The sequence below is a fragment of the Callospermophilus lateralis genome, chromosome 5 (assembly GCF_048772815.1).
Source record: "Callospermophilus lateralis isolate mCalLat2 chromosome 5, mCalLat2.hap1, whole genome shotgun sequence".
Taxonomy (NCBI): Eukaryota; Metazoa; Chordata; class Mammalia; order Rodentia; family Sciuridae; genus Callospermophilus; species Callospermophilus lateralis.
In genome coordinates this window covers 31,197,181-31,221,619 of record NC_135309.1, presented here as the reverse complement: position 1 = coordinate 31,221,619, position 24,439 = coordinate 31,197,181, and the positions used below count along the sequence as shown (strand labels likewise).

The 24,439-nt window shown below is 43.9% G+C and overlaps 1 protein-coding gene across 4 annotated transcripts in view; it reads left to right on the top strand.

The window, feature by feature from the left end:
- Gria1 (glutamate ionotropic receptor AMPA type subunit 1) overlaps positions 1-24,439 on the top strand; it is a 299,442-nt gene that overhangs the window by 180,721 nt on the left and 94,282 nt on the right. For 3 of the 4 annotated variants that reach the window (XM_076855743.1, XM_076855741.1, XM_076855740.1), the window contains 3 exons: positions 1,942-2,109; positions 11,325-11,429; positions 24,164-24,274. In XM_076855743.1, coding sequence (XP_076711858.1) covers positions 1,942-2,109; positions 11,325-11,429; positions 24,164-24,274 — 384 coding nt within the window. The remainder of the gene's footprint in view (positions 1-1,941; positions 2,110-11,324; positions 11,430-24,163; positions 24,275-24,439) is intronic. The other variant, XM_076855742.1, reaches the window with a different exon arrangement.

The following is a 24,439-nucleotide window of genomic DNA, read 5'->3' as shown; positions in this document are numbered from 1 at the left end:
CTGCAGCCCAAGATGACTGCTTAAACTCTAGCCATTATCTCATGGCTCCTTGCTTTAAGAATTCTTTTCAGAAGTCCCATGCAGAGCTTTCACTCACATACCAGTGGCCACATCTTAGAATACTTCTCTCCCTGGAAGGGAAGCTGGAAAACCCTCTGTCGACTCTGGCAGAAGCACCATGTTGCACAGCTCAGGACGATGCTCATTTTGGGGGAGGATGGAACCTCCTTCGGTTGTGTAGTGAGGTGGCTCTCATTCTGCAATCCTGAGCCCAGCTAACAATCAGGAAAACCTAACTGAGGATTCACCAGCAAATCTCTACTCCTGGGTCCCATTTCAGTTATGAAGCAGGCAAATGCAGCCCTGAGTCCAGCAGCTGAGATCTATTTTATTTGTGATTTGAGCATGGTTTAGAATAAAGATAGCAAGTGATTTTTTTTTTCCCATGTAAAACCAAATAGTTCGGCAGTGGCCATGTGGAATGCCGTATTGAGAAGGATTCTGAGGCCAAATTTTTTATTTGGGACAAACAATGAATCCTTGGTGGACTTTTTTCTTACTGCTAGTTTGATTTCTTTTTGTGAATTTCAGGCTGTATAATGGAGAAGTTTCTCATCCCACTATTGACCGAACTGATTTAGCTCTTCATCAGTAGGAGCTTAAACAAGTAAATCCCCACTGTGCTTATAGCCATGAGTGAGCCACACAGGCATTCATTATAAATATGCCACCTAATTTGCAAATGTCATATGAATTTTTAAAGACAGGAATAAGAAAAATGGTTTCAGTCAGCTTTTCACCGTTGTGACCAAAAGACCCGACAAGGTCTTTTGTGACCAAAAGACCTGGAGGAGAAAAAGTTTATTTGGGACTCATGGTTTCAGGGGTCTCAGATCATAGATGGCCAACTCCGTTGCTCTGGGCCCAGGGTGAGGCAGAACATCATGGTGTTCTGGGCATGGCAGAGGAAAGCAGATCAAGATATGAAGCAGAGAGAGACTGAGCTCAGCTCACCAGGGATAAAATACATATCCCAAAGGCACAACCCCAGTGACCTGCCTCCTTCAGCTACCCTACCTGCCTTCAATCACCACCCAGTTAATCCTATCAGGGGATTAATTCACCCATTAGATTAAAACTCTCATAACCCAATCATTTCACCTCTAAACCCTCTTGCACTGTCTCACATATGAGCTTTGGGGGGATGCCTCGTATCTAAACCATAACAAAAATCGATTTTAAAAATTGGAAAAATACTTACACATTCATTCTACAGTTCTCCATCACAACCTCACAGTGTGCCCAATGACAGGAAGGGTATTAGGAACAAGAAGACAGATGTGGGTTCCAAAGCCAAGACATTTTTTTTTCTCATGCATATCTTAATCCCCTTTTGGGGGGAAGAATTGAGAACTATCATTAATAAACTCAATGGGAGGTACAGAATATGAACATACCACATGCAGAAATAATTAAGAGTTCACTTGTCTTGGGATTCTTTTTTTCTTTTTCTATTACAAGAGATGGTGGAATAAACAATTCATCCTGGCGCCCACTTGGCGTCTTTAATGCAGAGAAAAGAAACTGATTTGCCATGTATTTGGCTGCAAAATGTGTTTTACTTAATGTATGCATTTTTCCACTAACTTAACTGACATTTTAAACTATTAAGACTGTACTCAAAAATCTAGACTTCTGACCTCTCTTTGAAAGTCACAACCAGTCATACTGAACCCACAACTCAGGAGGGCAACATTGCTGTTGAGGTGGAGCAGCCGCAGGTGAGGGCAGGCACGCTCTCTGGGTTCATGGCTGCCTCCCACCTGCACCTGGCACTTGGCCCCTGCACAGTTCTCCTCACCAGGAAGCACAGTTCCCCCCCAACTCCCCACCATCTTCCTATCAGCAACCTCTGATACCTGTCCCCATTCTTCCCACCAGTACACCTCTGCTCTCACCTATGATGGGGTGAAGGTGATGGCTGAGGCTTTCCAGAGCCTGCGGAGACAAAGGATTGACATATCCCGCCGGGGGAATGCTGGTGACTGTTTGGCCAACCCAGCCGTGCCCTGGGGGCAGGGGATTGACATTCAGAGAGCCCTACAGCAGGTGAGTCTGGCTGTGCTTTCTACCTCTCATGGGAGCCCAGTGGGGAGTTCCAGTATCAAATTCAGGCAGAGCAAGCTATTTGAAGGAAAAGGAAGAAGAGGCCTGAAGTTTGGAGCAAGCACTCTGTTATTTGTGGCTCTTGGCATACATGGAAATCCACATGGAAATTTAAAAAATAATAATAATAATGTAGAATAATCATTTCTTGTAGTTAAACAGCTTTATTTTCTACTTGAGGATTGTTCTGAAAAAGAAAAGCTGACAATTTCTGTATTTAGGGAGGGGAAATGAAACATAAGGGGTGACACCGAGCTATGTTGGCAGTCCCCTGGACTTTGTCCTCATTACCTTGGTTTCATGGGGGTCTGCTGCAGGCAGGGACACTGAGAATGCTTCTCAATACTGACCCTGTCTTCTTGCTTCTCAGCATTGTGATCCTCAATTTGGTTTGCACTTGACAGCAGATAAAGAATAAGAATACAAATGGCCATGTCCACTCCAACTGATTGGTGAGGCCAAGGATTCTGAGGCTGAATCTGGATAGCACAGAGAAGAGTATACATGTGCCATCAGTGACAGGTCTGCCTTGGAAGCAGGGTGTGACAGTGGCATTGTTATGGCGAGACTGCAATTAAATCACCTGGTCAGTCTTGAAGTAGGACATGGAACCATCTGTATTCCCCAGCTGGTGGTCCAGATTCACCAGCTGGCAGGCCTAGGGGCAGGCTGCAAGTCTACACCCTTCGACCCCCTTTAGGGGTTAGAGCACACATTTTAAAGCATATCCGTACATTAATCATAGAGGCTGTTGCTATGATTCAAACAAACATCATGAAATCTAAAATCATAAGCAAAAAGGGAAGTGGGCCAAAACAACCCTAGCTGAGTAAAAGCTAAAGAATGGTTACTAATGTCTAGACAAACAGTAACATTCTATGGGGTTGGGGTACATTGCCCAAGTTCAAGTGTATAGATTAGAAGGAACAATGTTGCTGTTTTGCGCTGCCAATATGTTATGCTAAGCAATTGTTGGTAGGTACATGACATGGAGTCTCAGGGTAAACTGGAGTCTGTTTGGTCATTGCCCATATAGCCTGGCCCATAATAGCAAATGTAGACATGTTTGACATTTCTGGTTCAGAATATTCTGGGTACTTGCCCTTTGCTTTATCATTCATGGAGCTCCTAGAGGTCTCTGGATGTCTTTAGAAGCACTTTGATCCCAGGCTGTGATTCTCAGTCTGCCAATGCACAGCACCATATTATTCCCCTGATGGAGAGGCTGTATATCTCAAGGGGTGGGGGTGGGAGCCAGCACTAAGCACAAAGGAACGACAAAGCAGCAGGTGTATTGGCAAACCAACCACCACAAGATATTTTGGTGCAAATGTCTCTCAGAATCCATCCTTCCCAACCAATTGAGGTGCCTGGGGAAGACCAGATCTTCTTTTAAGAGTGCATTCAACAGAAGATGAATCTAGGTTCCCAGGGAAGGAGAGAAGAGTTTCTGAATGAAGGAGAAATGTAGGGCAAAATGTACGACCCTTTGCATTTGTTTTCCAACCACACGTGCACAGCTCTGGCAATTTCCACAACCTGGAGAAAAAGACAAGACAGGAACTCCACCAACTGCTCCTCAGCCCTGATGAAGTGCCTTAGTGTAGAGGAGAACATGGAGCTCTGTCCTTCGGAATGAGGCTAAGCAGAGGCCCTGCTCATGACAGGAGGAACATGCCAAGGAGAAATATCAGTAACCCTTTCGGTCCCCACCCATCTCCATGCAGGGCGACCTCCAAATCACTAGGCAGCAACAGCAGATACCGGAGCAGCTTCTAGAAAGATTGCCCGAGGGGCAGCACCTGCCCCTAGATTATTGAACATGCTCTTCCAGACTCCACAGTCCAGACAGATTCTGTTTGCAATGTGAGTCTGGTTTCTCAAGGTCCCAGGGACTTGCCCTTGGCTCCATAGCCTTCTGACTCCCCAGCCTCTCCCATATTAATGGCATCCCTGATAGGATATTCTGACTCCACTGTGACAGGGATGAAGGCTGGGAGGCAATGTGGAGTGACAGCGAGGGCTCTGAGCCAGGAGGCAGGAGAGTTGAGCTCCAAGTCTCTCTGGGCAACCTTCAAATATTCATTCTGCTCTCCCATGGACCTCCTTTTCTTTATCCATGAAAATGAGTAGGTTGGAAATTTGGCTCCTCAGTCTCAAACAGCTCCAAGAACTCAAGTCTATTTTTTTTTTCTTATGGTCTACCCCACGTCCTTCTGGTTGTAATATATACTCATTCTTCTGTTTCTGCTCTGACTAGGGCCAGAGAGGAAGTAGTTACCAGTTAAAAGCAGTTAAAAAGAATAGTGACCTCTTTTATTTGTCTTGAAGCCAAGACGTGGGTGTGCCTGCCTGTCCATCAGCAGCTCCCTGAGAGCTGCCTGCCTGCTCTGGCCTTGAGCCAAGCTCTGGGGACCATAAGAGAAGGCAAGGCCTTCTCTCAAGAGAACCCTTTAGCCTTAATGGAGAAAAAGCAAACCAACCAGAATGTTCCTACCCTAAACCAGCGGTTCACACTGATGCCCTTCCAAATTTCTGTTAAACACCTAGAATCAAGAGTATATTGCTGAGACCTTAGAGTCTGATTCCATTTGCTCTCACTTTGTAAAAGAGATCCAGAGTGCCCCGTGACTCCTCCCAGGTCACACAGCAGCCAAACTGCAGTGGTTTAACCAGATTCCTGCCCAGGGCCCCTCCTCCTACCCAGCCCTAGCCTAGGACCCTAAGAGGTTTTGCTTGTAATCATTGACTTCCGGGGTCTTCCACACATAGGCATGTCCACTGCCCAGTCATTTCGCCTTCTAGACCCATCTCTAAAAATAGCCAGGCCACCAGGCTGCAGCTGCAGCCACCAGGGCTGGGTAAATGCTGATGCCATCCATGACTGGGAACCCAGGGGTTGAGGGGTCTCTGCAGCCCTAACCACTGGCCTTCAGGTAACACTGTGGGATAAGACTGTGATTCAGTTTGTGCCATGATCTGTGAGTTAGGCCTGGAGTCCCAGTATAGCCTACCTGGAGGGCTAGAAAACTGGGAAGTCAAATTCTAACCCTTAATGGTAATAATGTCTACGATGTGTGAAGGGCTTGCTATGTACAAGGCTTACTATGTACACGTGCATGTATTATCTCATTGAATCCTCGATACAACACTGAAAAAATCTAGTGTCAGGAATTGTGCTTTAATCATGGAGAAATTGCACCTCAGGGAAGTTAAAAATTTCCTAACACAAGATAGCTCAGTGGTGGTGAAACTGGACTCCAGTCCACATTTAGTTGACACCTCTTTCTATACACTTAACTGTTCTGAAGCCTCAGAGACCCAGCCCAGCAGGGGAGACACACAGCCCTGGCCCAGACCCTGCAGCACATGGCCTTGAGCAATGTCTGCACATCCACTCTCCCTTGCTGTAATTTTCTAGCAGCAGAGAGAAGACAATCAGCCCAGCTGCCTGCCCCCTGCCTGCCTTGCAGGGAGCTGTCCAGAATATTAATGAGCTCACATCCTGGAAACCCTTAGTACTCCAGGAAGGAGGTGGCACTAGGGGGCCCATATGTCGGCTTCTGGTTGACAAAAAAGCCCCAAATCCCCAAGTCAAGCTTTTAACTTGTGGGAGGTCATAAACGTTTAGGGATATGATTAAAGACAAGAAAAACCTTTGGGCTCTTTTTCCCAGAAAAAAACGTACACATGTACTTACATATATTTCTGCATGACCAGGAGTGCGGCCAACATATTCACTCCAAGAAGGCCAGCCCAATACCTCACGTTTAGAATACCTGCCCTAAATATGCTTCATTCCTCTTAGCCTTTATTTTTATCATCTGTCAATTAATAATCAAGCCTATGGAAGTGCAGGTATGGCTAGCACATTGCCAGATGGGATAGGGTTGGCAATAGGAGGCTACACAGTTCCTCAAGATCTGTTTTTGAAGGCAAGACAAACATATGAGAAATAATTGCTAGAAAGGTGTGGAGGAAAAGTTGAGTCACATAAGTGAGCTCTTGGTGCATGGACAGTCAGGGCAGAAGGTATCACTGAGGAGTGTGGACATCAGCAAGGTTTCTGGTAGGAGGGCACCTGGGCCTTTCACTAGGGTGAACACACATCATTTACCATGGGAACTGGGACACTTGAGTGAAAAGTGGGGCTGCAGATGAAGCTCAGTGGTGGATAGCTTGCCTAGCATGCTCAAGGCCCTGGTTTTAATTCCTAGCAATGCAAAAAAAAAAAAAAAAAAAAAAAATGAACAAGAAGTAAAACAAGATGAATGGTCAGATAAGCCTTAAAGTAAGGGTGAAATTGAACAAGGTGCAAACCAGGTTTTGAAGGTTCTAGGAGAGGATGTCAATGACGCCCAGCAAGAGACGAGAGGGATGAAGCAAGCAAGGCTTTATGGGTGCCACACTTGGCCTATTAGGAATTTAGCAAGAAAGGAGCTGGATTCTAACTGTGGCTCCACCCAATACTATCAGGGGAATCCTGGACTAACTTACTCAACTTTTCTAGGCCTGAATTACCTCATCTACTAAATGAACACAATTCTTACAGTGCTTCTTCCCTCAGTGGCTTCTCATAAAGCTCAAAATTTAAAAAAAAAAAAAAGCATAATGCATATGCTCCTTTGAATCTTCAGGAAACTGCATGAGATAGTTAGACTCAGGATTATTCTTCCCTTTGCTCAGGGGGAAAGATGAAACCTCAGAGGGCTTCGGACACTTATTCTGTCTTGAATAACTAGATCCAGCAGAGTCTTGGGTCGCAGGCCTCACAAGTGAGCACCTAGAAGAAGGGACCACAGGAAGGGTCTTCCTGAGGGTGACTGTAATGAGTGTATAGAAGCCCTGGGTCCAGAGTGGCCCTGTTGTTTCCCCCAGCCAAAATCCCCCAGGGCATTTTGGTTGGGGGAAAGATGTCAATGTTGACAACTGCCAGAGATTCCATGCTTGGTCAAACTTTAGTTAGGCTACTTAATCTCCTGGATTTATCCATGCACTTCCAAATAAAATCCAGCGTTAGCAAAGAACCCAACTAAGTCAACTTAGCAAGATCCTCCATGATCCAGTTCCCCAACCTTCACCATCTCTCAGGCAATCTCCGATGATCCTGTTTTATCTTCAGCAAGAATCCTTTTAGGCCAGAATCTCCCTTGCTCCTTCGGGTTTCCTGTTTCCTCTTAGTAATTTTCCATCCAATGACCCCACCTTATTCCTTCGCTATAAATCCCCACTTGCCCATTTGGAGATTAGCCCGATCTCTTTCTCCTACACTGAAAAAAATCCCGTAAACATGATCCTATACCGATCATAATTGTCTGGAAGAGAGCCTTCCTTACCGTGCTTTAACAAGTGTCATTGAAAAAAAAAAATGTTTGTTAACATGTCTCAAGTATTGGAGACATTTTCATCACCAGGCAGGAAAGAATATGTGTGCTTCAGCCTCCCCACCATCGGGGGACTCTGAGCTGGTACTTAGTGCCCACCCAATACCATTTACAGGAAACTCCAGGTTAATTCTCCATCTTTCACAGAGGGAGTTGACAGGCACCAGGGTGGCGCCAGGAGCAGGACCAGGAAGCAATGCCTGGGCTTCATGAGTCTGACCCCACTCACCGTGGGGTCAGAGAGCATGGCTAAGCTCCCAGAGCACAGAACTGATGGATGGGGGCAGCAGGTCGGGGTTTACACAGAGCTGAAGTTTCTGAGAAGCTGCTTCCTCTTACCCTGAGTTCTGGCTCTCCACAATAAATGATTTGTGGCTGGACCTTTCTCTGGGCCTTGCCTTGCTCCGCCCTCACAGCATGGTGATTCTGGGATGTTTCCTTTCCCCTTCTCCAGTGCTTTGATTTTCTACAGTGTGTATAAGACTTTCTCCCAAATACAGAGTAAGAGTCTTCAGTTACCCCAGGCTTCTAATGACTTATTATGAATCTGTTTTTGGGGGTGGAGATACCATGGATTGAACTCAGGGGCACTCAACCACTGAGCCATATCCCCAGCCCAATTTTGGTATTTTATTGGAGACAGGGTCTCACTGAGTTACTTAGAACCTCTCTGTTGCTGAGGCTGGCTTTGAACTCACCATCCTCCTGCCTCAGCCTCCGGAGCAGCTGGGATTACAGGGGTGTACCACCATACCCAGCACTTATTATGAATCCTGTAGACAAGTGCCTTCAGCTCTGAGGCTCAGTAATCTTATCTGTAAAATGGCTAAAAACCCACTGTTATGGCTCGTTAACAAAAACACACAAGGTTTCTGCAAATGTCAGAGAAACAGCTTCTTGTGAAGACACTGACATTGCAAGGGGACATGTGAGCACTGGAACTTTGCAAGAGTTCTTGATCTTATCAGAAACTGAAGCAAGCACATAAAAGTGACAGTGACAAAATTCTCATTTCTGCTGAAAGAGACCCCTACTCTCCACTTCTGTGAGAAAAATCACCACATCCAGGGCCTTTATCTTACATCCTCTTATTTTGCAGACCTCTTACCCATTCTACAAGGCACAATTTAGTCGTCATCATCGCCATCATCACATCACCATCACCATCTCCATCATCATCACCATCTCCATCATCATCATCATCACCATCATCACCATCATCACCATCATCACCATCACCACCACCATCACCATCATCATCATCACCATCACCATCTCCATCATCATCATTACCATCATCATCATCACCATCACCATCTCCATCATCATCATCACCATCATCATCAAGACTATCTCCATCATCATCATCATCATCATCATCATCATCATCTACACAATATACACTCATAAACATTTACATCCCAGATGATGTGCTAAACTTTTCAGCTTTTTGAGAAGGAAACCAAGAAACAGGTTCTGTGACAACCCCATGGCCTTCTAGTTAAACAAAGAACCTAGAAGCACACCTAGAAGCACCCAGCAGGAGTGGGTGGTAGTAGAAGGCAGGTAGCACATGCTGCCTTGCACATTCTGTGTGGCCCACCCAGAGCCTTGCACAGTACCACTGGTTCCTGTTTGAGGTGCTGCTTCATATCGTAAGTAAAGATTCCAGAAGATATCAGAAGCTCTGGACTTTAGGCCTGCCTCTGCCAGTTATTAGTCCTAGGTCTGGAGTGGATCACTTTAGCTCCCAGAGTTTTAGATTCTCCCATGTAAATAAAGATTATGAGCTCCAAAGAGCACACCTCATGGAATTTCTGTGAATATAGATGACACAGTATGTGTGAAAGCATTTCATAAATATGAAATACTTGGGAAATGGTGATAGCGTTAGTATCTTTCTTAGTAACAATAAGGTACTATCTAGCAGTTTTCAAAAACACACCACGGGCCAAGTATTGATCATAAATATCTCATTTAACCCTTGGAACAAAAAGCATAATTAACTGGAATTGGTCCTATTAAACAAATGAGGAAACTGAGTCATGGAGGGATGAAGTAGTTTGCCATACAATGTGCTATGGTTAGTATGATGCTTGAAACTGGGGCCAAAATGCTGTGCACATTTGAATCACTAGTGACACTTCCTTTGGTCGGGACAACTCAGTCAACCATCCAGTCATCTATACTTCTACCCCACTCTGTCCTTCTTCTAAAAGAGTCTCTTAAACTGATACCCACCCACGTAGCTACCCTGAACCTGAGTCAATGGAAAAGCTGAATGTGGGCAAAAGAGGACACGGGAGAAGGAGGTGAAATTGTTAATGGCCTGGAACATCTCCTTTCATTGTAGTAGGATCTCTGCTCTGTTTTCTTTCTGAAAAGCAAGAACAATCCAGACTTTTGCAGAGCTGGACATTTCTCCAGATTTCAGTTGTTAAAAAGGAAGAGTTTGTTGTGTCATTTGCTCAGCACTCAGAGCCTGTCATGGCCTCCCCACTGAGACATCAAACCAGAAGGAGATGCGAGGTCAGCCTCAGAACAGGTACACACACAGTCTCTTTTTCACTCTCAAGCACACACACACACACACACACACACACACACACCCCAAATATGCTTATGCCTCTTAAAGGCAGAAGAACTAACTGATCACTGTTAGAGAAAGATGAAACTCTGCAAGACTTCTTTTAAACTATTCAAAAGGTAAAAAACAAACAGTGCTGGATCCCAGGCAAAATTGGCCCTTGTAACAGGTAGAGACCCAACTCTCTGGCCTTAGGCAAGACAGATCTGAGGATATAAGTTGGGTCACCATTAGAGAATGTGTTTCCTTGTACCTAAGCCCTTGATACACAGCTAGACTCATTCTCAATTTGAGGGTGGACTTAATTGGGATCCACTGGTCACCTACAGATCAGCAGACTTTGAACTGGACTCCAAAAAGGTCTTGGATCCCCAGGTTGACCAGTTGATTCTTCATATAAACTTGAAGATAGAAGTCCATGAAAGATTGATTTGAAGAAGAGAAGTCCGAGGCAGCGTATTTTGGGATTCTGATACAATTTTAATTTTAACCACCTGAGACCTCTATAAACTCTGCACACTATGTTCTGAATATATGGCCTTTTCTCTGGGTGCTTTCTACTTTCACAGGACTTTCCTATTAACTGTGTCACTTAAGGTAGGCAGAGCCCAAAGTTTGGAAACTGGAAGCTTAAAAAGGTGAATCACTCAAGGGCACTTGGCTGTTAATGGGGAAGCTGGAGTCAGATCCAAGTCTTTACATTTCCAGACATTTTACTCCCCAAACTCACAGAGGAGTTGAGGAACCATTTTCAAGCAAAACCCAACACAGGTCTGGCTTCTGATCTTGGGTCTTCTCCTGACCTATCTGTGATGGCACATCAGTCCCTTGTCTTTGCAGGTGGCCTTCCGTTTCTTTATCTTCAAATGTGTGTCCAGGGAAGGGGTGCGTATGGTGAGGGTATTAGATTAGGAATGGCACAAAGATTCCCACATTCTTATGCACTATGACCCACTGTTAGTGTTTGCCTGAGGGAATGGCTGAAAATGACATTCAGGTTTATTCTCAGTTCAGTGGAAAAGAAATTTTTAGCATTGATGCCTGCCTTGGGCAAGGGAAGTGGTAACATTTGGGCAACTCCAAGACCTTATTCCAAGTCACATCCTTGGGTCTGGATTTTTATGTTAGCAGGAAAAGCAAAAAAACATGAGGTTCAGCTTCGTTCACCATTTGGTTTTGTTTCCCAGGTGCGGTTTGAAGGTTTGACTGGCAACGTGCAGTTCAATGAGAAAGGACGCAGGACCAACTACACTCTCCACGTGATTGAAATGAAACACGATGGCATCCGAAAAGTAAGGATCACCTTTGCTTCCATGTGTGGGGAAGAGAGGGCTGAGCAAAGGTTTGGGTGGGACTGAGGGTCTGGGAGCTGCCTCTCCTAGACTGAAGACAGTCAGGCCATGTGGGGAGTAGCCAACCAGGGTACAGAGAGTCTGACTCCTTCTGTAAGAATGTATTCCCCCATTTGCAGAAAAGAGAGAAAAATTCCTGCTTTTGTCAAGGGTGCTTGTAAAAACCCAAGGGATAGGAAAACACTTTGAAAATATATTTTTTTTTTACAAAAGATGTATACAAAATGCCATTACTATTCCTGAGGGATTCTGAAGTCATCATCAGAGAATGATGTTTATTGATGAAGTTAACAATCTTCTTCTAATCCACACTTAGTCACATCCACTCCATTTATCATACGGAAGTCAAAGTGAATATTTCATGTATGTGTGGGTGTGGGATATATATATATATATATATATATATATATATATATATATATATATATTATATAATATCTTAAAAAATATATTGTCAAAATCTTTGGGATAACACTCAAAATTCAACCAGACGCTATATGATCTGCTCTGCCAATTTCTCCAAACTTGATCTTTGATACTCCCTTCCTCTCTCCACTCTAGTTATTCTGATTGTCTTTCATATACCATGTTCTTTCTTGCAAAAGAGACTTCACATGTGGTCCCTCTGCCTGGGACTCTCTGTGCTGTTCTCCCTTCTTTGGTCCGTCCAATGCCTCCTCAGTCTTCAGTACTTGGAGCAAATATCATTGCCCAGCGAAGCCTTTCCTGGCCTCCTGTATTTCAAAGCAGCCTCTGCTTCTCTGTCCATGGTCTGCATCACGTGTCTAATTCCTGGTGACTACCAGACATGGCATGGTGACGACCAGGCACCATACAGTGAGGTAGTAGAGCACCATGGGTCGCCGCACGGGCTCCAGAACCCTGGAAATGGAAGCCTGACTCCATTACTTAACCTGGCGAGGACACTGCACAGGTTATCCCAGGCTTTTAGTGCCCTAGTTCTCTCATCCGGTAAACAGGGATCACCATGATAAATGCTGGCCTCGTAGGATCATTAGAGGAATTAAATGATCTGTGGGGTCCAGAAGTTCAAAGTGCTAGACCTGGGCACATTGAAAGTTGTCCCATGACCTCAAACATGATAGCGCTGTCTCTGCCTGTGCTGCCAAATGCACTTGCCACTAGCCACGTGTAGCTACCTAAAATTTTAATTATAAAAATTAAAACTTCATCTCTTGGTGGCATTCGTCACAGAGCAAGTGCTTCATGCCATAGATGGAGAGTACTTCTATCATCACAGAACATTCTACTGGATGACTGTGTACTCACTGTATCCCGAGCAAACTATGCCATTAACACAGGCCGAACACGTTTGTGTCTTTCCACAATGTCAGCATTTATTGAATAACAATAAACTCACAAGCCACACCTTGAGAGTGATCAGGTTGTCACCACTCTCAGCAGTGATGATGATATCTGAGAGTCAGAATTTGGGCAATTACAAGTTTTTTTTTATTCCGTTCCAATCTTAATTTCTAATATCTATAACACTTAAGTCACACACCACACTTCACAAGATGGTGTATATATATTAATACATATACATGTATATATGCATAGATGTCATGGAAAAACTAAGAAAGGCTAAGGCAGCCAGAGAGTTGCAGAACACTGTGCAAAGATCACAGGCAGAGAGAGAGATGAATGCAGAGTTGGAGTCACTGAAGGTGATCAGATAAGTATTTTAATGAACCAGTTCTGCGCAGTTGTCAAGGCAGAGGGTTCAAACAAATGGCAGTTTTAGTTTCAGAGTGTCAGTGCCCCGTGTCAGCTTGGTGTCAGTTTGGAATGGGCTATGAGTCATGGTCCCACACAGGAGAAACTGCTCTATGCTGAAGCCCAGAAGGACTGGGAATCGGAAGTTTTCCAGGACTTTGGCAATTTTCCTGGGCAAGGCTCTTGAGAGTGATCAGGGTGTCACCATGCCCAGTCTTGGGGGGGGGAGGGAATAACCCGTTAATGGGTCTTAAGTTAGGGGTTGTCTCTGGTGGATTTAATAAGCTCCTGGTGTTCCTGACATGATTGGGGATGTCCATGCGTTCAGGTGCTCCTTGATTTTGCTGGATAACTTGGCACATGTCAGTTGTCAATGTGCCCTGAGGTTGTGGTGAGCAGATGGTGGCTGTTTACTTGTACAAATAAACTGTGGAGTCATTCTACCTCAGCACTTGGACTCAAAATAAAGGAGCTCATGGCAAACCACTGCTTTACAAAGTGGAGTTAACTCAGGGCTAGGCACAGCCTGAAAACCGCAGTTGCCCACATCATGGCGTAACTCAGAGCAGGGCTCAGCCTGCTCTCCACACACTGCATCCTCAACCCCCTGAAGCCTATCCTGTGTGCCCTCTGTTCTGGAGCCCCACCTCAGCTCACACTGAGCATCAAACCTATCGGTTTCCTATTGTTGCTTTAAAGGTTGTTACCAACAGTGGCTTCAAACAACACACATTTATCACTTTACAATTCTAAAGGTCCTACTGGACTGAAACCAAGGAGGTGGCAGGGCTGTGCCCCTTACTGTAGACTATTTCTTTACTTTTTCCAACTTCTTCTAGTGGCTGCCCTCATTCCATGGCTCCTATTCTCCATCTTCAAACCCAGTGACATCCCCCTACTGAACCTCCTTCTCTCAAACCTGAGCTAAGAAAGATTCTCTTCTTTTAAGGACCCTTATAATTGCGTTGTGCCCACTCAGATAATCCAGGATGATCTCCCAACTCAAGGTCTGTAACTTTAATTACTCTGCAATGTCCCTTTTGCTGGTAAGTTAAGGCATCTAGAGGTTCTGCAGATTGTGGCATGAACATCTTCAGGCGACATTATTCTGCCTACCATAAAAGTCAAGTCTTTTCTCTATAGGTAAGTCTTCCCCATGCAGAAGAAGCTACCCTTGTCCTCTTGTGTTCCCACAACACATTTGACTCCTAAAGGACCTCACCACACTGGCCATGGTGACCGTTGGCACCATCTCATCCCCTCTCTTGGACTGAGAGCAACCTGAAGGCTCCCAGAGCTCATTACTAAGGTAGCTCTTCAGTAATGAGCTACCTTAGGCCCACTACCTGTCTTTTCCAGCAAATCTTTAGTGTGGGGATTGTACAAGGTTACTCTATGGGAACAACATCCACTAGGCTTGATGCTCTTCCAGGAATGGGTCATGTCACAGTTCATCTTTGTTACCCTCTTTTCTTCTCGTCCCTGCTGCCAGAGAGACATCTGCTGAGTCGCTTAGCTCTCATAACCCTCAGTTTCCACATCTATGAAATGGACAGCATCTGGATAAGCACCTGATCCCTGTTCAGTGAACAATACCTATGTCAGTGTTCATCATCATCTAGGGGAAATGCCAAAGAGTGGCAGGTGACTGGCATGGGGGAAACAATGAGGTGGCTTGTTTGTGTCTTTCAAAGCATTTTGTTCCTTAGTGTGGTTGTAAATGATATCAACCTTAGTAATACAGCCCACTTTTCCAGACAAGTAAACTAAGGCAGAGAGGCCCAATGGGCTCCCTGGGGTCTCACACTGAGCTGTGGCTGAATGAAGCCCCGACATGAGGGCCCTGCCTCTCCAGCCCTTACTCAGCCAGCCACAGCTGTGGCCAAGGCTGAGTGGATCAGAAGGACACAATCAGGACATTTCTGATGGCTGATGAGTGAGGGGAAGCAGCAAGGGGAATGTCACTGCCCCTGAAAAGACACCAGCCTGTGACCTCCTCCCCAGGCTATCTTCATTGCGGAGCGTAAGCAGGGTTGGCGGTATCACCTCCTGCCTTGCAGACAAAAACAGGAGAGTTTTGGCAGAAGATTTGGAACAAGCTAGCAGATTGCTCTTAGACAGAAAATTACTGACCATGAACCTGGGCTGTCCCTCAGAATCCTCAGAATGGCCTTTTGTCCTCAGGGGGAAAAAAATTATTGGCATTTTCTTGTGGCATGAATTGGTATTTCTACACAATGCACGAACAGCTGTGTGTTTGTCACAATTAAAATGTGGATATGGATCTGCATTTTGCTCTCTGGAGTAGAGGAGAGGTTTAAAAAAAACAGCTTCATTTCTACACATTAGCAGTAGACTGGATGCATTGGGAGCATAGTTATAGTGTAACAAGTAAGAATAGAAGCAAAAACTTCCACCAAAGGGGCCATCTTCTAGCTGTGTGGTCTCCAGCTTCTCTCTGAGCCTCTCTGGGTCTTTAAAATAAGTTAGAGATGGGCAGGACAACCCTGAATTCCTCTCAGCAAGGACACCTTGCATTCCCCTGAAGAAAAGTGCCAGGTGATCTCATTTTTACCAACCTCCTTTCCCTGATCATGTGGTTCCTTTCCTCTGTGAAAGGGAGGTAGAGCGTTCATCAACACACAAGCTCCCCTTTATGAGTTTTTCCAAAAATCATTACTTCTAGGAGCAGAGGAGTTGACCTCAAACCTTTTCTAGAGACTGACAGGAGCCTTTTATCTCTTCAAGAACTTCTCTCTATGAAGAAGTGGAGGTGTTACAAAGAGATTGGTTGTTCTCAGCAAAGAGTAGAATTACCTAGAGACCTGGTTGAAAATGCAGATTCCTGGGTCCTGGCCCCTGGGCACCCTGCTTTTGGAGAAAAGAGGCCCCTGCAATCCACACATTTCAAAAGTTCCCTCCCCAGTGTGAGGGGCTCCTGGTGCTCTGAGAGGTGTTGCGAGAAACATGAGCCAAATTGTTAAGAATGTTGGCTTCAGACAGATCAGGATTTAAGTCTCAGGTGTACTCTGTGCCAGACACAAGACCTTGAACAAGCTATTTAGCCTCCAGGAACCTCAGTTACACCATCTCTAATAGAGCACAGGATTGCTGCAGGATTCAAAGAGACAATGCCTACAGCCTCCATAGTAGGAGGTTCCCAAGAGTAGCACCAGTAGACCTTCAGCCCACATTTGTTTATTTGTTGTTTGTATTTTAAATTCCCTCCAACAGGTTGCAGGGATTTTATGTCAGTCCCGAGTTTGAGTGAGGCTGCCATGCAAGCCCATAGAATGAATGGCTAAAGTCACAGCGTAAACTTAAGATCCAGGAGCAAATGGTTGTGCTTTATTTTTTAGATCCCAAGGCTGTTTTGAAACTTCCTTTCAAGTGACTAAATCCTCTCTTAGAATGTGAGCTTAAACATTCTTTGTTTACAGGGATCTGACTTCTGAAAATCCCTTCCTCCACATCCGTACCCTGGGGCCTTTTACTCTGCCAGCCTCTCGGCACACTGATTTCTCAGACTTCAAGGGTGACCTAGTTGTGCTGGTTTTGGTGAACATTACATGACCTTACCTGGTGTGTGTAATAAAAAGGAAATGCTTCTTCCCAATTCAGGGCCTCTGGGACACTCTCCTGTTCTTCTGAGCTACATCCTGCCTGCTCATGTGCCAACACACCCTCTAGGAACCTAGATGCAGTGCAGCTTGACATCACACTGGAACGTGTGTGTGCTAAGTGTCCATCCATCATAAAGTTTAGGAGCTTCAGAAACCAGGATTGGCACTGGCTCTGCTAAACTTAATCCTAGGAAGTCCCATTTAGAGATTCTACTTCACCCTGGGTACTGATTTAGGGAACCCTCTCTGAATATAATACCTTGTCAAATTCATAGACTCAAATTCTCATAAATGGCTGCCCACAGAAGAACTATATAAGGAAATTCTTTCACTTTTTTTTAATCAAAGGTTCAGAATGATTGTTGACTTAACATCTTTATCCATCACCATTAATCCCATAGCTGGGTTTTGTTTCATCATTGATAGTTGTTATTGTTTTGTTCTTGCAGTTCTGAGGATTAAACCCAAGGTCTCATATATGCTAGGCAAGTACTCTGCCACTGAGCTACAGATTTAGCCATTTCTTCAGCCCATTTTATTCTTTATTTTGAGAATAAACTCTCTTTTAAGTTGCAAAGTCTAGCCTCAAACTTGTGATCCTCCTGCTCCATCCTCCTGAGTAGCAAGAATTACAGGCATGCACCACCATGCCCAACCGATCGATCCCATAACTGGTTTTTGGACCTAGTGGAAGGCATCTATTCATTTCAGTTTGATTTGATTCTCTTCATCCTGTCTCAAGTTTGTTATTCCCAGTTCTGACCTCATTTATAACTGAAAATAAAAAAGACTGAGAATTGAAATGAAGCTAATTATGTTATATGTATCTATGAGTATGTAAAGATGAACCCATTAAGTGTAACTAAAACATACTGATAAAAACAAAACAAATAAAAAATTAAAAAAGAATTTTAGTTAGGAGGAATAAATACCAGAAATCTATTATATAACATAGTGACTATAATTAATAATAATGCATTAAATTCTTGAAAATGGTAAAAGAGCCAATTTTAGGCATTCTCACCTCAAAATTTTGTGAGGTAATAAGTATGTTAACTAGCCAGATTTAGCCATTTCACGACGTGCAGATGTTTCAAAATATCAATGTTGAACACAGTGAATACACAATTTATCTGCCTACTTAAATAAAACTATTTTTTAAAATAATCAATATTCTAATATCCCAAAGAATTCATTGCTCTTCTTCCATATGACCTCTGAAGTTACCTTTAAATTTTTGCCATTTGATTTTGGACATACTGAATCCTGTTAGAGCTCTAAGGTATAGTCCTCATCCAATCACTTCTCTCCGTTTCTACTCAATGACCCCAGGCCTAAGCCAACTTCAGGGCTCCGTGCAGTATCCCCGTTGCCAGTCACGGACCCCCATTTATATTTCTGCACCTCTAACAAGTCCACTTTTGCACCACAAGGTCTGGGAAATAGATTTCAAACATGCATCAAATTCTATTGCTCCTCTGCTTAAACCTTTTCACTGGGTTCCTGTCATCAGTAAAATACAATGTCATCTCCAGACCCTGGCCTTCAAAGCCCAGACATCAGCTCCTGTTCCTCACTCTGGCTCATTACTCTGTATCTTTTCTGGCATTTTTCTATTCCTGGAGCACATCAAGTTCATTCCTCCTCAGGACATTTGCACCTGCTGTTCCTTTACCTGGCTTTCTCTATCATTATATTTCCACATGCTGTGTTTCTCCTTGTCATTCAGGTCTGAGCTTGGGTGGAGCCATCTTGGACAGGCTCTCCCTACTCAAGCCATCTGAAGTAGCTCCACACCACCCAGCAGAGCCATTACTCTATTTTACTTTTTCGATACTGCTTACTCCTGGTGAGATACTTTTACTGCTTGGTTGATCTAAATTAAGATTGGAAAACTTAAGCCTACAGGCCAAATTCAGCTCACCACCTGTTTTTGTACAGCCCATGAGCTAATGTTTTTTTTTTTCAACAAACAGTTGAAATAAATCAAAAAAGACGATATGGTGACATGTAAAAATTATACAAAATTAAAATTTGTGTCCATAAATAAAGGTTTTTGGAGCACAGCCATGCTCATCTGTTTATATATATATTATCTATGGCTGGCTCCTTACAACAGCAGACAGGAGCAGTTGAAACAAAGAGTGCACCATCCAAAAGCCTCAAATAATTCTTGTCTGGCCCTTTAAGATATTATAATTTGTCAAACCCTGATCTGGATATGGATTGTCTTTCTTCTCCTTTTTACCACTTTGCCACTTGTCTGAGTTGTTTTCTGCTCTATGACAAAATTCCACAGACTGGATAATTTATAAAGAAAAGAAATTTATTCTGCACACTTCTGGAGCTGTCAAATCTGACATTAAGGTTCTGGTGTCTAGTGAGGGCCCTCTGCTGCATCATGTGATGGAGGGCATCCTGTGGTGAGAACAGTCTCTTTTGTGACAAAAATCACCCTGCTATAACTAACCCACCCTCACAGTGACAGCATCATTCCACTCATGAAGGTGGAGCCAATAACAGCATTAGTCCACTCAAGAGGGCGAAGCCCCCAGGATCCAGTCACCTCTTAAAGGTCCCATGTCCCAGTACCATCACAGTGGCAATTAAATTTCAACATGAGTTTTGGAGGGGACATTCGAACCATAGCACCACTAACCGTGGTCTCTAAAAGCAGAGACCATATTTGTATTACTTATTTTCTTCTTGATGTCTAGAATATACTGACATCACATACCTAGTAAATTCATGCAAATGAATGGCTGCTTATTCAATTGTTTGACTGTTTCTGGGTAATCAGGGAGCACAGTTCTCTGGCTCATATTTCCATAGATCTGCCAGCCAAAGGGGAAGAGGGAAGCTGGCTAATTCAGTGAAATAACACCTCAAGCAGAACTCAGATGAAGTTACAGACAAATTTATTAACTTCAAATCCTTTAAGTGTATTAGTCCAGATGACCCTAGGTGCTGTGAACGGATACATTTCAAAATCTCAGCTGTTTAATGCAATTGACGTTTGTTTCTTATTTACTTAGTGACTAGTTCTTAACCTGAGGGCTCTGTCTGAGACTCGGGTTTATAGAGGCCCCACTGCCTCCTTGGGTGTTTCTGGCTGTCAGAATTTAACAAACACACCAGGGAGGGGAAAAAAATGAAAACTTTCCTTTTTCAATATCTTTATTTATTTATTTTTATTTATATGGTGCTGAGGATCAAACCCAGTTCCTCATGGATGGTAGGTGAGCACTCTACCTCTGAGCCAAAATCTCAGCCTCCCCCCCCCCCAAAAAAAAACCCTGAGAACTTTGTGGAGATGTTGAGGTCCATCTGAAGAGATATGCATCACTTTCCTTGCATTCTAGTGACAAAAACACAATCATTGAGCCCAAGTAGGTGCAAAGCAGGCTGGGAAATGTCGTTTCTGGCTAGGTAGCCACTATCTACACTATGGAAGGCAAACAAGAATAACTGGTGGTCAGCTAGTTGTCTCTGCCACAGGAGGCAACTTTTTAAATTTTTGATTATAATTGATGTCACTTTTGGAGGTCAGGAGTGTGGCTTCAAAGATGACCTAGAGATATCAGTGTATAAATTCAATTAGATGACTGTGTAAGGTAGATCAATTGAATTTTCAGTTCTATGAACATCTCCTTTTTTAAAACTTCATCCACTTTAAAAAAAAATCTAGACTCATTTCCTATATTCAAAGACTCTTTAGAGGTAGATGGAAAACAGAAGATCAAAAATTATAACTGGCCCCAGGAGAAGACCTCTTGCTGTCAGAATTGTTTAAATCCTCTCCTGAACATTAGCCCCAATCTTCACCAAACTACTAACTCTGATTTACTTTAAGATAGAATCAAAGTTTCTGCATATCCTCAGTAGAGAATCAAAGTGCTGTATAATAATCCAACCCACTTCCCCATGAACAAGAAATGTTCTCTCATCTCCAAAGTGCCATGTCTCTTCAGAAATCTTTGCCAGCTTTCTTTTTATCAAACTGTAAAACCAGATTTCTCAATCAACTAGTTTAAATGAGGCATAAGCATGAGTTTAGATATCAATCTCTACTGACTCTGAGAATATTAGTCCTATTTTCCTATAAGAGGATTAGTAATACAATAATATTTTTTATAGTATTTAACTAGTCTACTACCTTTTGATATGAACATAGCTATAAATAAGCCAAGACACACATTATTTTTTTATAGATTCTAATGTAACATTAGTGCTATGATTCTAGCTTTGAAGGGCCACCATCCATAACAATTAATATTTCTTTCAAAGACATATGTCTGGTACACACAGATTCATCTCCCCCCCCCATCTTTTATCAAAATAACTTAAGATTTTAGATCAGTGTTTTGTGGTTTTGAATCACTTACCCTGGGATATTCTGTATGTAAAGAAGAATTTGGCTTGTCAATTGAGTTTGGAATTGCTCTAGAATGTATACTTCTTTTGAGATTAATGATTTTCAATAGCAAATTAAAAACTGAAATGTATCATAGTGTAGAACTCTGTTAATCTTCAACTAGTCGGCACCTTAACTATGCACCATGTTTTGTACACATTTACTCATTCAGTTCTCACAGTAGCCCAGTGAAGCAGGTTACTATATTCTAGTCACAGATCAGGAACTAAGGCCCATAGCAAACAAGTAACTTACACAAGATCATAGTCATTAGGAGAGGCTAGCTTTTGAACCAGGTCTGTATGAGGCCAGACAGATGATTTATTGAGCAATGAACCCCCTCTTGTTTAAAATAATACTAGAGGCAAGCAGCTACCCCTGAGCTGTGTGTCTCTTTTTATTTTGTGATGGGCTCTCACCAAGTTGCCAGGGCTGGCCTTGAACTTTCGATCCTTCTGCCTTGCCTCCCGCTAGTTGAAGCTGGGATTACAGGCATGCACACTACTGCTAGCTTAAATAATACCTTTTAATATGCTATGGCTTTTAGAGGAATTAGGATCAAGTCAAAGGATGTAACTTTCCCTTCTGATAGTTGTACAGTCAGTAGGAATAATTAGACTCATGGACTTACAGTGAAAGAACGAAGGGAGGAGGAGAGAAAAGGAGGGAGAGGGGAAAGACAGAAACAAAAGCATTCCCACACAGGCTACACCAGGCACATGCGTGCCCTGAGGGTGAATCTCCACACAGTACCCTGAGAGGCACAGCCCTGCCAGGCCTCGGAACCGTCTCTGCATCATCAGGGTGCTGGGCGCCATGCTGGGTCACAGCTGTCTGCTCCATTCTCGCCTCTCACAGTCCCTGAACTGCTTTCTCTGTGAAAGGATGTGCTGGTGTAAGGGGAGGCACATGGATGAGACGCTACCGTCTTGTCCATGAGGAGTCTGAAGCACCGTGGAGAGATGGGACAGAGGTGGAAGTGGGGGCCCCAGGGCTATAATGGGAAGGCTCATGAACCCCAAGGGTTGGCTGGCACAGCCCTGGAGTCAGCCTTCCTGGTTCAGATCCTGGCTCCCCGTGACCTTGAGGAATTATTTGACTTCTCCACATCACAATTTCTTCACACTTAAAATGGGAAGGATAATTAGCCAACTTCACAGGGTTTTATGGGGATGAAAGGAGTTGAAACACATGAAGTACTTAGAAGCGTGTCTGAAACACAAAAGCGTAAGTGCTAACAAAGATTCCCAGCCCAGGGCTGAGGCCCCCTTCATAAGAACAGCGTTAACAGTGCAAAGCAGCCGCAGGAGACAGATGGCCAGGGTTCCAGGCCAAGCTCAGCCGCCTTCCAGCTGCACTACCACAGACAAGTTAGCACCCTCCCCAAGCCAGATGAAAGGACACGGAAACTGTGAGACACTCAGCCTGTGACTTAGCAAGAACATTATCCATGCTGGCAATGATCGCTGTTGTGGTTAATGACTGCGAGACCGCAGGGAGGGCTGAAGTTTTCCAGGTGAAGGAATTGAGAGAGACATCCAGGTGACGGGGATGTTTGCGCTGACCAGTTGGCATGTGCCTGGGTTTTCGTGAGGCTGAGCTGAGTTCTGGCTGTTGGGAGACCTGCTCACCTCCTGCGTACGCACCTCCAGCTCTCCTTCATTTTTTCCCTTTATAGCTATACCTGACAGGACGATCACAAAACAAAACACAACTGTCTGAAGGGAGAAGGAGAATAGGAGGGAAAATGGGAAAGAAGGGAAGGGAAAGAGGAGAGATAGGTATAGATAGGTTTGGGGTGTGTGTGTGTGGCAGAGAGAGAGAGGGGTAGATCATTCTGCGGTTCCCAAACCTTCCATGGCTCCCTACTGCTTTCAGTATATATTCCACACTCCCAAGTCTGGCTTTCAAAGCCCTCTGCTACTTAGACCCAAGCACCCACTGCCCTCCTGGCCAAGGATGCGCTGAACTTGCCTTCACACCTTGGTTGCTATTCCTCCTAATCTGCAAGATTTGAGCCCAGGCAGTCCCCTCTCTTAGGACCCTAAGCCCCGCCTCCTCCTGCTGTCTTTCTCTCCATATTGGATCCTACTCTCGGCTTTTGCTTCTCTGAACACCTTAGGCCCACTTACTTGGCATTTCTTAGGCTCTACATGTGTTTCATGTCTTCCCTAGTAGACCAGAGGTGTTCTCAGAGCAGACGCTCTGCTCTCTTGGACTTCTTAGTGTCTCTCTCAACCCTACCACATACCAGCACCAATGTTTTTGCTCAAAGCCTTGTTTGTACACAGTAGGGATTCAATAAATATTTGCTGAAAGGTCTTAGAAAATGAGTTGGAAATAATAACCTGTTGATATTTGGGAAATTAATGATATTTAACCTTAAGTGCAACTATATCCTCACTATTATAATAGTTTATACTTGGGAAAAAGAGAAATAAATAAAGGATAAAATAACTGTCCTAGGAAGTTAAATCTAGATGGAAAAATGTAGGTAATCTAAAAAAAAAAGGCAAAAGGAATATAATAGTTAAATCATCTGATTTCAACTCTAGTTCAAAATGAGCCCACAGAAAGAAACCACCCATAGACTTAGGTGGAAAGGTTTGGCCTTGTAACAGCTGCAGGGAACTGAATCCCCATAACCCTGGCTTGTGTTGTACAACAATTAATCTGGGTTAAACAGTTAACCCCTCACATCTCCAGGGGGCTAGTTTCCAGATATACCCCACCATTATGGCGAGTTTCACCGGGGTGTTAGGGATGGAAGGACCTGGGAAGCTTGGTCCTTGCTGTTGCTGTCTCCTGAGATGTTGGTGTACCTCATGAAGGTGTGATGCTGAACTCCTTGCTCTCCTACCTGGCCCATCTTTTTATCTCCACCTTTTTCTTACTAACAGATTGGTTACTGGAATGAAGATGATAAGTTTGTCCCTGCAGCCACCGATGCTCAAGCTGGGGGAGATAACTCCAGTGTTCAGAACAGAACGTACATCGTCACTACGATCCTAGTGAGTCCTCTTTTGAGGTTGCTTGGGATTCAAGCCAGACTAGCAGAAAGGTTTTCCACCAAGAGTGAGAGCTGGTCATTCCTTTTGCCAAAAACTGTACCATAGGTAAACATAGATATTGGAAAAGGGGATACTCTGTAAATAAGAGGCCCTGAATTTTCACTC